General features: G+C 44.1%; 1 protein-coding gene across 1 annotated transcript in view; it reads left to right on the plus strand.

The window, feature by feature from the left end:
- LOC126991787 (uncharacterized) overlaps positions 1-15,000 on the plus strand; it is a gene marked incomplete at its 5' end in the record, with an annotated part of 76,423 nt that overhangs the window by 56,650 nt on the left and 4,773 nt on the right. The window contains one exon of the mRNA XM_050850461.1: positions 12,461-12,594. Within this exon, the coding sequence (XP_050706418.1) occupies positions 12,461-12,594 (134 nt within the window). The remainder of the gene's footprint in view (positions 1-12,460; positions 12,595-15,000) is intronic.

The raw sequence follows: 15,000 nt of genomic DNA on the forward strand, positions 1-15,000 counted from the left end.
ACCATCACAACCACCACCACCACAATCACCACCACCACCACCAACAACAACAACAAAAACATACAGTAACCCACCATCACAACCACCACCACCACAATCACCACCACCACCACCACCAACAACAAAAACATACAGTAACCCACCATCACAACCACCACCACCACAATCACCACCACCACCACCAACAACAACAAAAACATACAGTAACCCACCATCACAACCACCACCACCACAATCACCACCACCACCAACAACAACAACAAAAACATACAGTAACCCACCACAACCATCACCACCACCATCACCACCACCACCATCGGCAACAACAACAACAACAACAACAACAACAATAACATCACCACCTCCACCACCACCACTACTACCTCCTCCTCCTCCTCCCCTCCTCCTCCTCCTCCCCTCCTCCTCCTCCTCCTCTTCCCCTCCCCTCCCCCCCGACACTCTCCCTTTGATGCCTAAGTCAAAAACAGCACTGAATAAATAAATAACAGAACAGCACTGCACTACGTCTCTCTCTCTCTCTCTCTCTCTCTCTCTCTCTCTCTCTCTCTCTCTCTCTCTCTCTCTCTCTCTCTCTCTCTCTCTCTCTCTCTCTCTCTCTCTCTCTCTCTCTCTCTCTCTCTCTCTCTCTCTCAAACACATACAGATGGATAGATAGATAGATAAGAGAGAGAGAGAGAGAGAGAGAGAGAGAGAGAGAGAGAGAGAGAGAGAGACAGAGACGAGACGAGACGAGACGAGACGAGACGAGACGAGACGAGACGAGACGAGAGAGAGACGAGACGAGAAGAAGAAAGAGGGAATGAAGAATGAAGGGAGTGAATAAGGAGCTCGGTGACATCATGAGTGATAAAGTCTGAAAGGTCATCTCCAGGGCAGGACGTGCGTGCGTGTGTGTGTGTGTGTGTGTGTGTGTGTGTGTGTGTGTGTGTGTGTGTGTGTGTGTGTGTGTGTGTGTGTGTGTGTGTGTGTGTGTGTGTGTGGCGCTTCAGGGACAATGATGCGCCGTTGACGATGAAGAGAGAAGGGAAAGGCGGGGAGGGAAGATTAGGTGATTTACAATGCTGAAATACAAGATAAGATTACAAAGATAGAAAGAGAAGGAGAAAAACGAGGAAAAAAAGATGATAACATTGTCGCAATGCAAGATCAGATTAGAAAGACGCGGAGAGAACGAGAGAAACGAGATAATGATGATGATGATGATGATGGGAGGAGGAGGAGAAGGAGGAGGAGGAGGAGGAGAATGAGGAGGAGGAGGAGGAATACATAGGAATACATAGGAAGAACAAACACCAGAAGACTTGGCGGTCTATGGCGAGGGTGTCTGTTTACTACCGCTACTACTAGTAATCTACGTGTGGTAGGACAGGATATAATAGATGAAGGCTCCTCCCCACCCACCTCTCCCTCCTGCAACGTGCCGGCAGGAAATAGTTAGAAGTGAACACCATGTGTCTTTAAGGAAGGGACATGGAAATTTTACAGTAGAGAGAGAGATAAGAGGAAATTACTACCCTTAACTTACGTTACTGGTGACCTAAGCTGTGAGGGAAATTATTAAGTCGTCAGGTTGGCGCCGTGCTCTAGTGTGCCTGAAACGTACGAAAAGGGTCAGTAAAATCTTATATCCCTAAAGTACTTATCTAATGATGACTTGAAGCTATTGATACTCTGTGCGCTAACTACTGACGGTGGGAGTCTATTCCAGTGATCGACGACTCTATTATTGAAATAACTTCTGAACGTCAATGTGTTACATCGGTTTCCCTTTAACTTCATACCGTTGCTTGGTGTTATTGTGTTGGGGTCTCTCTGAAATAGACTTTCTGGGTTAATGTTTTCGAATCTATTAAGGATTTGAACACTTCGATTAAGTCCTCTCTTACCCTTCGCTTTTTTGAGGAAAACATATCTAAACGCTTTAAACGCTCGTCATACGGCAAGTTACGGAACGCTGGAATTTCTTTGGTTGCTTGTCTCTGTATCTTTTCTAGCAAAACTTGATCTTTGATATAATTCGGTGACCAGAACTGGACAGCGTATTCTAGATGTGGTGTTACAAATGCTGAATATAATCTCTTCATAAGTTCGGGTGATTTATAATCAAAGTTTCTTGAGATTAATCCTAACATCATATTGGCTTTTTTTGACTCGCCGCAGAACATTGATCACTCATTTTGAGAGTGTTACTGATAGTTACACCAAGATCTTTTTCTTGTTTTACTTCGCTGAGCTCATGTCCTTGAATTTGATGTTTAAAGTTAGGGTTCTTTTCACCTATGTGCATTACTTTACATTTATCTAAGTTGAAACACAGTTGTCACTTGTCGCTCCAACCGGTAAGTCTTGTTAAATCTGATTGAATATCTTCGCAATTGTTACTGTTCGTTACCGTACCTCCTAATTTGGTGTCATCGGCGAATTTGGCTACTTTTGATAGGATATCAGTCTCTAAATCGTTCACGTAAATTATGAATAGTGTTGGCCCCAGGACCGATCCTTGGGGCACGCCACTGGTTACGGGTTGCCAATCGGATGCTTCACCATTGAGAACTACACGCTGTTGTCTATCTGTGAGCCAGTCATGAATCCATGCGCACAGATGGTCACTTATACCGTGGGTACGCAGTTTTGAAATAAGCCTAACGTGGGGAACTTTATCGAATGGTTTCTGAAAGTCTAGGTAAATTATGTCATATGGGGCTCGGGCGTCCCAGCTGGAGTATACGTCACTGAAGAAAGTTAACAAGTTGGTGAGGCAAGATCGGTTACTACGAGATCCGTGCTGATTATCAGTTATCAAATCATTTGTTTCGAGGAACGTGATCACTTTATCCCTGATTATTTTTTCGAATAGTTTAATTAGGACAGACGTAAGGCTGATAGGACGATAATTACTGGCTTGTTTCTTATCTCCTTTTTTAAAGATCGGGGTAACATTTGCTCTTTTCCACGCAAGAGGCACGCTTGCCTGTGCTAATGACCTTTTGAACTTTAACGTTATAGGTAATTCTAGCTGTTGGCTACATTCTCTTAATACGCTCCTAGATCTCGGGCGCTCTCCAGTGCACTCCTTGGCAGCTTGCTGAGTCTCACGTTTGAAGGTATCCCACAGTTCTACAGGGTCCTCCAGGGTGCTGAGCACGTCGAACCAATTTGAGACTGTCACTCCATACTCCTGAGCACGTGCCAGGTCCTTCAGCCTCTCGAGATGGAACACAGTAGTGATGCATCTCCATATGGGGAGGCAGTGGCTGAGTGGTTAGCGTGCCGGCCCCGCAATGCGCGCGTTGTCCATGATGCGGGTTCGAATCCGCCGCTAACCACCTGAGATTTTTCAGTCACCGCCGAGTATCCTAAGACTACCCACATGCTGTCCTGAAGACCACCTACCAACCCGGACTAAAGAAGAAGCTGTACAACGCAAGCGAAATCAAGAATGAGCTCCAGGGGGCAGAATGAGCCAATAATAATGGCGCCACTATAAACAGTTGTCTGCGCCATGACGGGCTCGGGCCGACCATCAGGCCCAAATGTATTAGCCTACCGGCGCTATAAACCACATGTAAAAAAAAAGATTATTTTTGACCTGATATGAAGCTTGAGTGATATAACAAGTCTATGGTCAGTTGAAAAATACTCCGCACTTCGGTAAACTCTCCAGTTCTGAAGGATCGTCCAACGAGTACTTACGAGGATGTGATAAATCTCCTTAACTGCCCCTCTAGTATCGCTATACCAAGTCGAGTGGTGCAGCTCTGGTTTCTGGTACCAGGAACCCGCAATTCTCAAGCTTCTGGATATTGCAAAATTTAGGAGAGAGCTGTTGATTTTCCTGATACCAGAACCATGGGGACCAACGCATAGCTCGTAGCCAACCCTGTCAGTGCCAGTAGTAGCACTGAAGTCGCCCAGGACAATGAGTGTGTCCGGAGGAGGGCACTGGTCTAATACGGACTCCAGTTTGGCGTAGAATAATAATAACAACGAACACCAACGAAACGAAGGATGGAAAGACGAAACGCAATGAAACAGAGGAAACAGAGGAATGATACCAAACATACAACAGGCGAAACAGACGAAACATGAAACAGCCGTAACAGACAACAGATGAAGCAGACGCAGAAACAGACGTCTTCCGAAAGAGCCGCCGCGCCGCTTCACCCAAAAGAGTCGCGTGAATCGGCGTCTTAAATTTCCTACAAACTTCCTGGAGCCAAAAACATCAAATAGAGAAGGAAGGAGAAAGCGACGCTGATGATAAAAGTTAAAAAGCCGGGGGGGGGAGAGAGAGAGAGAGAGAGAGAGAGAGAGAGAGAGAGAGAGAGAGAGAGAGAGAGAGAGAGAGAGAGAGAGAGAGAGAGAGAGAGAGAGAGAGAGAGAGAGAGAGAAATTACATAGAATTACATAGAAAATCAGACCACACGGACCCCATGGTCCAGACTAGGTGGTCTGTCCTTAAACCTAAGTGAATCCACATTAATCAGATGGCTCCAAAACGTTGCTTTTTTAATATTAAGTTCAAGGAAGTGACGGTCGAGCTTGTTTTTAAAGGAGTCAATCGTGTTACATTGGACCACTGACGGTGGGAGCTTATTCCATTCGCGCACTACAACGTTGGTGAAGAAAAATTTGGTGCAGTCTGAATTTACTTGTCTACATTTGACTTTTATGCCATTGTTCCTCGTTCGCAAAGTGTCATCGATCATAAACAATTTTGTTTTGTCTACATTCGTGAAACCATTAAGTATTTTAAAACATTCGATCAGTTTTCCTCGGAGGCGACGATTCTCAAGAGAAAACATGTTAAGGGTGGAAAGCCTCTCTTCGTAGGATTTGTTGCGCAAGGAAGGGATCATTTTTGTAGCCCGACGCTGAACACCTTCTAATTTAGCAATGTCCTTTGCATGGTGAGGAGACCAAAACTGTACCGCATATTCCAAGTGGGGTCTGACTAAACTATTGTAGAGCGGAAGTATTACATCTTTATTCTTGAATAAAAAGTTTATTTTAATGAAGCCGTACATTCTGTTCGCTTTATTTGCTGCATCGATGCATTGATGTGAGAATTTGAGGTTTGACGCGATTTTGACCCCCAGGTCCTTAACGCATTGAACGCTTGTGAGAGAGAGAGAGCATTTCGTAATCGAACTTCTTATTTCTTGTTCCAACTTGAAGGACCTGGCACTTGTCTACGTTAAAGGGCATCTCCCATCTATCCGACCAAGCTGAAATTTTGTGCAAATCCTCTGGGAGGCTTTGCCTGTCTTCGTCAGTGAGAACCGAGTTACCAATCTTTGTGTCGTCTGCAAATTTACTAATGCGATTACTGAGTCCAACATCCACGTCGTTGATGTAAATAATGAAGATCACTGGGCCAAGAACCGAGCCATAAGGGACGCCACTAAAGACCGGCGCCCACTCTGAGTTAAATCCGTCAATCACCACTCTTTGTTGTCTGTTGCCCAACCAATTCGCGATGCATAAGTTTACTTGACCGTCAGTACCTATTTGCTTTAATTTCTAAAGTAATTTATGATGTGAGACTTTATCAAAAGCTTTCTGGAAATCAAGATAGACTACGTCCAATGATTTGGTTACGTCATAAACTGAGAAGAGGTCGTTATAAAAGGTCAATAGGTTTGATAGGCAGGATCTTTTGTTACGGAAGCCATGTTGTAAATCCCCAATTAATGAGTGGCTTTCGAGGTAACTCACAATTGGGACCAACGCAAATAAGTAGCTTACCTACAATTGAGGTTAGACTAATGTGTCGGTAGTTACCTGGCATTTTTTTGTCTCCTTTCTTAAAAATCGGTGTCACGTTAGCCTTTTTCCAATCCGAAGGGACGATACCTTGTCGCAAGGGCATATTGAATACGGTTGTGAGGGAGGAGACTATTTCGTTCTTTGTTTCTTTAAGCAGTAGAGGATATACTTTATCGGGTCCGGGACTTTTATTTGTTTTAAGTGAATGGAGAACTTTAAGGACCTCATCCGTTGTTATTTCAAATTTAGGCAATGCGTGCTCGAGATTTACATTAGTACTGGTGTTGGTGGTAGCGGAAGGAAGACTTAGTATTAAACACCGAGGAAATGTAATTGTTTAAGAGGTTTGCAATGTGTTGGCTGTCAGTCACTAGTGCACCGTCGCTGTTTGTTAAAGGTCCAATTCAACTTCTGATCGCCTTTCTGTTGTTTATGTAACTGAAGAAAGATTTCGGATTATTTTTACAGTTGGCTGCAATATTTTCTTCATTTCTACGCTTTGCCTGACATACTAATCTTTTTACTCGTCGCCTGGCATCGTTATAAAGTCTAATGTTTTCGGGCGTGCTCTGTTCTTTCTTTAACCTGTAAAACAATTTTCTCCCCTTGACTGAGTGTTTAATTTCGCTATTAAACCAAGGTGGGCTTTTATTAGTGTTAATTCGCTTCTCGCAAAAGGGGACGAATGTGTTCTGCTGAGTGAGTAAGTGATTTTTAAAGCTTTGCCAGGCTTCCTCTACATTGCCGTCATCTGATAGTTGTATTTCTGTTAGTTTTTGTCGGATTTCTACGAAGTTAACTCTTTTGAAATTGGGCGCCTTTACTTTATTTTCAGTCACTGATGTTTGAGCTCTAATGTCGACGCGCACTAATTTATGATCGCAAGAACCGAGGTGTTCTCCTACCGTGACATTACTGACTAGGTTATCTTGGGTCGTTATAACAAGGTCGAGTATGTTATTTTGTCGAGTTGGTTCAGAAACCATTTGGCTTAGATAATTTTCTTCTAGAAATTCGATCATTCTATGTGACTCGCCTTCTGTACCTGACAGTGTCCTTGATCGATATGGGGAGGTTAAAGTCTCCTAATATCAGTGAATCGTTGTTATTAAGTGACTGCCTTAAGACGCTGTACATTTCAAGGTCGTCATCGAGTGATTGCCCGGGAGGCCTGTAAGTGACAGATATATTTAAATTGACTTTTGCAATGTTTACTCGCACGCACAAATGTTCAACGTTACTGTCTCTTGGTGTTTTGTCAGTGGATTGCGAATAGCTTTTGACAAAAAGGGCGACGCCACCACCTCTACGGTTTACACGATCTTTGTTGAAGAGTCTGTAGCCATCTATGTTGTATTCGGAACTTAAATCAATATTTGTGGTGTCGATAAATGTTTCGGTTATAGCAATATTATGTCAAAATTTTCTGTTAAAGCAAGACATGTCAGTTCATCAAACTATTTTTTTAGGCTACGCGCATTGAAACTAAGGATTTTGTTATCTAAAGGATTGGTAGTAGAGTTGGTGGTACTTGCGGGATCACGGTTACGGGTTTGTTGCGATGCATGGCGTTTATTTACACGGGCGGGGTGGAGGGACGTGGCTGAGGGTCGTTTTTTTGATTAGGTGTCACGTACTGCGTCGTTGAGGAGCCTTCCGAATCTGGCTGCCCCGATGGGAGACAGGTGTATTCCGTCCCTGTGGAAGAGCTCACTTTGTCTGTAGAAATTGTCCCGGGCGTTGAAGAACTCCACGTCAAGCTCTCTGCAAAGAGTCTGTAAGCGGTTATTTAGGCTGAAGGCCTTACTGAAGAAGTCGCTCTCCGCCCACGTCCATGGTAGAACTCCTGAAATCAAAATGTTAGGGGACTTAGACTTATACTGCTGGATGAGCCTACAGTACTTGTCCAGGAGTTCCTCAGACCGGGTCGTGGTGACGTCGTTCGTACCTGTGTGAATAACAAACAGTGAATCATTAGTAGCCTGGGGGGAGATCTCCTCAAGAGCAGCAGTTATATCGTCGATCCCCGCACCAGGATAGCAATAGTTCCGTCTTCGACGAGGAACTCTGCCGCAGAACTCAACGACCTGCTGGCGAATCATGGAGTCACCCACCAGGAAGGTGCTCTCCTGCTCGTCCTCCTCCTCCAGAATGGCAAACCTGATGAAGCAATGAACAGGATAAATTGCTTGTCTGGCTGGTGTGGCTCCTCCATTCACGACGGTGAAGGCATCACTACCACCCTCCAGCTGCGTGGTGTTGTCCGCTGGTGTCGATAGTACCGCTGAGGGCAAGGGGGCGGTGGGAGTAGGGTTTGGCACCACGGAAACGTAAGCCTGGATGAATTCCTGCAAGGAGGCAACAGAGAGAGAGAGAGAGAGAGAGAGAGAGAGAGAGAGAAATATTAAGCGGACGTTACAAGTTAGCGGCGAGAGCTGATCGCGGCGGACGAGAGTAAAATGTGCGCTATTAGACGACTTTGTGGAGGAGGAGGAGGAGGAGGAGGAAAAAGAAGGTAACCAAGGGGGAAGAGGATGAAGAGACGAAAGTTTGGGTGCGAGAGGGATTTAAGTCTTAGTGAGCTCTGATCTCCGTCCAAGGGCATAGATCATTCAGGCTAAAAATCGAGGAAACAGGGTACTGGGATTCATTTCAAGGAGCGTAAGCAACAGAAGCCCCGAAGTCATCGTCAAGCTATATTTAGCATTAGTTAGACCTCATCTGGATTATGCTGTTCAGTCCTGGTCACCTTACTATAGAATGGATATCAAAATGCTAGAATCGGTACAGGAAGGATGACAAAGATGATTCACGGGCTAAGAACCTTTCCATACAAGGGGACACTCAAACAATTAAGCCTACACTCTCTGGAAATGCGAGGGAGCGAGAAAACTTGATCGAGGTTTATAGATGGGTGAAGTGCTTTGATAAGGGGATAAATAGGTTTCTGACGGTAGGAGAACCGGTTAGGACACGTAGTAATGGGTTTAAACTGAATGAATTCAGATTCAACAGGGATTTCGGCAAAAAAATTGGTTCACTAACCGATTGGTAGATGAGTGGAGCAGGCTGGGCAGTCATGTGGTGAGCGCAATACAAATGTAACACTCAAAAATAGATTACGTATATAAATTCATAGACAGTGATATTAGGTGGGGTTAGATTCACAGGAGCTGCCTTGTAGGGTTAACCGGCCTCTTGCAGACTCCTTACGTTCTAATGTTCTGACATGAAAGAGGCGACAGAGAAGAACGAAAATTATAAGTGAAGAAGAGAAGAAAAGGAGGAGGAGGAGGAGGAGGGGTGGGAGGTGGGGAGAGACTGAATGGGTTAAAGAGAAGTTGAGAGAAAAAAGGTGAGAGAAAAGGCAAGCAGAGGAAGATAAGAAGAAAGGAGATAAGTGGCGGAAAGACTAAAAGGAGGAGGAGGAAGAGGAGGAGATGGTGATGATGATAGTCAATGAAGAGAACAAGGAAGCAGAAAACGAAGAAGTGGGGGAAGAAGAAGAAGAAGAAGAAGAAGAAAAAGAAGTAAAATGCCAGAATTTTCTCTTTTCTCTACTCCCACACGGCCACTGCGTGTAATGAAAGACACGAGAAATTAATCCAGACAAGGACAGGTTTGCTGGCGCCGGGGATCGAACCCGCGACCAGCGTAACGGGAGAGACACTCCTTTACCAGTCGGCCAAAGAGGTACCCCCCTGGCAGGGGGAGTTATGGGAGGCTCACCTATCAGGCTAGTCGTGTCACTACAGAAGAAGAAGAGGAAGAAGAAGGAGAAAAAGAAAAAGAACAAGAACAAGAACAAGAACAAGAACAAGAAGAATGAAAAGAAGAGGAAGATAGAAAGATAGAGAAAGGAGGTGAAGGTGGAGGTGGAGGAGGAAAGGTCTAAAGCTCTCTGCCTGATCGCCACCTCGCTCACAGCACGTCTCATAAATATCTTTCCAGATCTCTCTCTCCTTCATCGTCACCTCGCCTCTTCACACGTCGCTTGGGTTGCGTTAGGTTAGTTTAGGGGTCTTTTTACAGCATGGGAAGCAGCTGAAGGGCAATAAATAAAAACAACAAGAGGGTCGCTAGACGCTGCCCCCCAAAAAACAAAACAGAACGAGAGGTCAGAAAGAGGTCAGTTTCGCGTGGAGAGGTGTCTTGATACACTCCTCTTCAAAGAGTTCAAGGCGCAGGCAGGAGGAAATGCACACGAGGGAAGGCTGTTCCCGAATTTACCAGCGGAAGGGATGAAAGAATGTAGATGCTAGTTAACTCTTGCATAGGGGATCTGGACAGTAGATGGATGAGCAAGAGCAGATAGTCGCATGGGAGGGGGGTTTCATGCAGTTACCAAGATCAGAAGATCTGTCAGCATGAAAACATCGATACAAGATAGAGAGATGCAACACTGCAACACTCGACACAATCTTCCAAACACCTATCCCCTATTCTTCAACAACACTCAGCTGTCACCTTCTTCAACACTAAACATCCTCGGTCTATATTGAACCCAAAATCTTAACTGGAAACTTCATATCTCTTTTCTCGCTAAATAAGTTTTCTCGAAGTTGGGCGTTCTGTATCGTCTCCGCCAGTTCTTCTCCCCCGCACAGCTGCTATCTATATACAGGGGTCTTGTCCGCCCTCGTATGGAGTAAGCATCTTAAGCCCCAAATACACTGCCAAATTTTGGCCACGAACTTGTCGCCGAATCAGTTCGTGAAAAAACTCGGCGACCGGTTCGCCGACATGACCAATATTCTTATAGTTCGTAACCAATTCGGCGACATGTCGGCGAATGCTCAAGACAATTCGGAGACAATTCAGAGACATGTCGCCGACTATTCGGCGTCCATGTCGCCGAGATCAAAATCTGAAATTTTAAAGTTTTTTTTTGTCGCTGAATAATTGGCGACAAGTCTCCGAATTGTCTTCGTATGTCCCCGAAGTGTCAGCGATATGTCGGGGACAATTCTTCGACAGTGCCAAGATTTCTGACAGCTGATCATCTGATGCCCATGTGGCATATAAAAGCACGGGAATCCAGGGTGCAGCACACTTCTTCACCGGCAGCTGAAGATCCCACCTCGTCTCTCGCAACTTGTTCCAGGGGAATGGCAAGAAGGCGATCAACTCGTCTCACTCGACCCTCTGCGGAACCCAAGAGCTATGGTGGACCCCAAGAATATCCGCGCCTACCTCATGGACTACTTCAACACCCGGGGAGCAGTGGCCTGGCAGGACAGAATTGTGTGCGAGTAAATACTGTGTGTGATAATATGTGTGGTAATATGTATGATAGTATGTGTAATAAAATGTATAAGTGTGACTTGTTTTTGTTTCGCCCTCCTACAAATATTTGAGAATGAATGAATGTTTACGTAATATTAAAAAAACAAACCAGTAGCTGAAAGAATAAATAAATTTGAATAAGTAAAAAATAGAACGAAGAGTAAATAATGGCAGAATAATGATATTAAAAATAAATGAATAATAAATAAATTATGAAATAAATAAAAATGTTAGTCTCATACCTATCTTAGAAATTCATGATTCTTATTGTTTTCATATTTTCTTGTTTACTATTTATTATTATATTATTTTGTTCCACACACACACACACACACACACACACATATATATATATATATATATATATATATATATATATATATATAGAGAGAGAGAGAGAGAATATAGATAGATAGTTAGACCCCCATGTGCACCTCCCACCTTGACCCGATTGCCGTGTCATGATTAATTCGCCGAATGTTCGCCGAATATTCGGAGACATGTCCCCGAATAGTCTTGACCATTCGGCAACATGTCGGAGACATGTCCCCGAATAGTCGGCGACATGTCGGCAACAAATTCACCAACAAAATTAAAATTTCACCGGTCAAAATTCGGCGACAATTCGCTGAACACCGCGAATTGGACGCCGAATTGTCTGGGACATGTCGGCGACAATGAGGCGTCCATTTTGCATTCGTGCACTTTCGGCGAACGGCCACGAATTTTTCATGGAACATGAAACTTTCGTGGCGGTCGTGACCAACTGTCAAATGTCGCGCGGTGGACGCAGACATGTCCCCGAACGACCAAGAACAATCAGGAAAGATACCGAACTTGTCCAAGACACAGGATGACTCGCATATTCGCGCACATTCGTGAACCAAAATTCGGCAGTATATTTGGGGCTTTACGTGTGGAGGGCTCCACTCACATAGCTTTCTTGGACAGCATGCCTACCCCCTTCCCGCGACCCCACTTCACTCGACTTTCTACTCTAGCTCATCCCTATACTGTCCAGACCCTTTATGCAAGAGTTAACCAGCATCTTCACTCTTTCATCCCTTACACTGGTAAGCTCTGGAACTGCCTTTCTTCGTCTGCATTTCCTCCTGCCTATGACTTGACTTCCTTCAAAAAGAGTGTATCAAGATACCTCTCCACCCTTTACTTTTGTCTGTTGTGGGAACGGTGAGTAGCGGGCTTGTTTTTTTTCTACACTTTTTGTTGCTCCTGAGCCGTCTCCTTTGTTGTAAAAAGAAAAAAAACTGCGGCGGCATTTAGGAGGCAGAAGACTGCTAGTAAGCGGAGGGGTCAGGTTAGGTTACTTAAACATCTAAATCTCTCTCTGCCGGATCACCAGCCTCTCTCTCTCCCCCTTCAGACGTGCCCGCGCGTAAGCCCAAGATGACCCTGAGCCGCCTGCAGTGGTCCCCCGGCGAGGTGCTGAGGGCCAACTGCACCGCCCCCGCTGTCAGACCGCCCTCCGACCTCCATTGGTACATCAACGGCAAGAGGGTGAGGCTGGGGGAGGGGTAGTAGTAGTAGTAGTAGTAGTAGTAGTAGTAGTAGTAGTAGTAGTAGTAGTAGTAGTAGTAGTAGTTGTAGTAGTATAGCAGTAATAGTAGTATAGCAGTAATAGTAGTATAGCAGTAATAGTAGTAGCAGCAGTAGTAGTAGTAGTAGTAGTAGTAGTAGTAGTAGTAGTAGTAGTAGTAGTAGTAGTAGTAGTAATAGTAACATCTCCAATATGGACTATGAAGCCACAGTGGTGGAGAGTGACATTAGGGTGGGTCGGGAGTGACTTGAGTAGGGAAGGAAAGAGGGATCTAGACGTAATAGATGATAGGTGATTTAGTGTCAGGTAGTATTAGCGATATGGTTGGATGCCACAGTCATTAGCGAACAGAGTTGGGGCTAATGACCTCCTAACTATGGAGCCCTCCATGATTATGTGTCGGGAAAATAAACATGGGTGGAGGTATCATTTATGTTGTAGTATTAATAGTAATAGTAGTAGACGTAATAGCAGTAGTAGTAGTAGTAGTAGTAGTAGTAATAGTAGTAGTAGTAGTGGTAGTGGTAGTACTTATAGTAGTAGTACTTGTAGTAGTAGTAGTAGTAGTAGTAGTAGTAGTAGTAGTAGTAGTACTTGTAGTAGTAGTAGTAGTAGTAGTAGTAGTAGTAGTAGTAGTCCATCTCCAATATGGACTATGAAGCCACAGTGGTGGAGAGTGACATTAGGGTGGGTCGGGAGTGACTTGAGTGGGGAAGGAAAGGGGGATCTAGACGTAATAGATGATGGGTGATTTAGTGTCAGGTAGTATTAGCGATATGGTTGGATGCCACAGTCATTAGCGAACAGAGTTGGGGCTAATGACCTCCAAGCTATGGAGCCCTCCATGATTATGTGTCGGGAAAATAAACATGGGTGGAGGTATCATTTATGTAGTAGTAGTAGTAGTAGTAGTAGTAGTAGTAGTAGTAGCAGCAGCAGTAGTTAGTAGTAGTTGTAGTAATATGATTATGTGTCGGGAAAATAAACATGGGTGGAGGTATCATTTATGTTGTAGTAGTAGTAGTAGTAGTAGTAGTAGCAGCAGCAGTAGTTAGTAGTAGTTGTAGTAATATGATTATGTGTCGGGAAAATAAACATGGGTGGAGGTATCATTTATGTTGTAGTAGTAGTAGTAGTAGTAGTAGTAGTAGTAGCAGCAGCAGTAGTTAGTAGTAGTTGTAGTAATAGTAGTAGTAATAGTAATAGGACTGGTAGTAGTAGTAGTAGTAGTAGTAGTAATAGCAGTAGTAGTGGTAGTAGTAGTAGTAGTAGTATTAATAGTAGTAGTAGTAGTAGTAGTAGTAGTAGTAGTAGTAGTAGTAGTAGAAGTAGTAGCAGTAATAGCAGCAGCAGCAGTAGTAGTAGTAGTAGTTAGTAGTAGTAGTAGTAGTAGTACAAGCTCTGTTAGCTTAAGAAAAATATGTTTAATAAGGTTTGCAATACTAAATAAAGATGGTTGTCGGCCACAGTCATTGGCGGGGTGGGGCCAATGACTTGCTTTGTGAACGGATATGCGAAAATATACCGCTCACAACGCAACTCTAATAGATGGAGGCCCGTAGTAGTAGTAGTAGTAGTAGTAGTAGTAATAGGACTACGAATAGTAGTAGTAGTAGTAGTAGTAGTAGTAGTAGTAGTAGTAGTAATAGTAGTAGTTGTTGTAGTAGTAGTAGCAGTAGCAGTAGTAGTATTAGGAGTAGGAGTAGTAGTAGTAGTAATAATAATAGTAGTAGTAGTAGTAGTAGTAGTAATAATAATAGTAGTCGTAGTAACAGTAGTAGTAGTAGTAGTAGTAATAGCAGTAGTAATAGCAGTAGTAGTAGTAGTAGTAATAGTAGTAGTAATAGTAGTAGTAATAGTAGTAGTAGCAGTAGTAGTAGTAGTAGTAGTAGTAGTAGTAGTAGTAGTAGTAGTAGTAGTAGTAGTAGTAGTAGTAGTAGTAGTAGTAGTAGTAGTAGTTGGATTGTATTGATGTTTCATACAAGTTTTTTCGCCGGGTTCGTAAGACGTCGACTTAACTCTATGCAAACTCAACACTGCTGAGTCTCTCCGTCCCGGAATGGAATTAAAAAGCCGAGCACCGACAAACAGTTAATAAATACTAACACCACGTTTACAAAACCTGGCGTGTGAGGTGACGGACTTCACCAAGCCGGACACCAGCGGCAACGTGTGATCGTTTTGTTTCTGCCACGCTCAGTGTCTCGCTCAGCGGCTCACACTTCAAGCCAGACACCAGCGGCAGCGTGTGATTGTTTTGTTTCTGCTGCGCTCAGTGTCTCGCTCAGCGGCTCACACTTCAAGCCAGACACCAGCGGCAGCGTGTGATTGTTTTGTTTCTGCTGCGCTCAGTGTCTCGCTCAGCG

The sequence above is a fragment of the Eriocheir sinensis genome, unplaced genomic scaffold, assembly GCF_024679095.1.
Source record: "Eriocheir sinensis breed Jianghai 21 unplaced genomic scaffold, ASM2467909v1 Scaffold34, whole genome shotgun sequence".
In the NCBI taxonomy this organism is placed as follows: Eukaryota; Metazoa; Arthropoda; class Malacostraca; order Decapoda; family Varunidae; genus Eriocheir; species Eriocheir sinensis.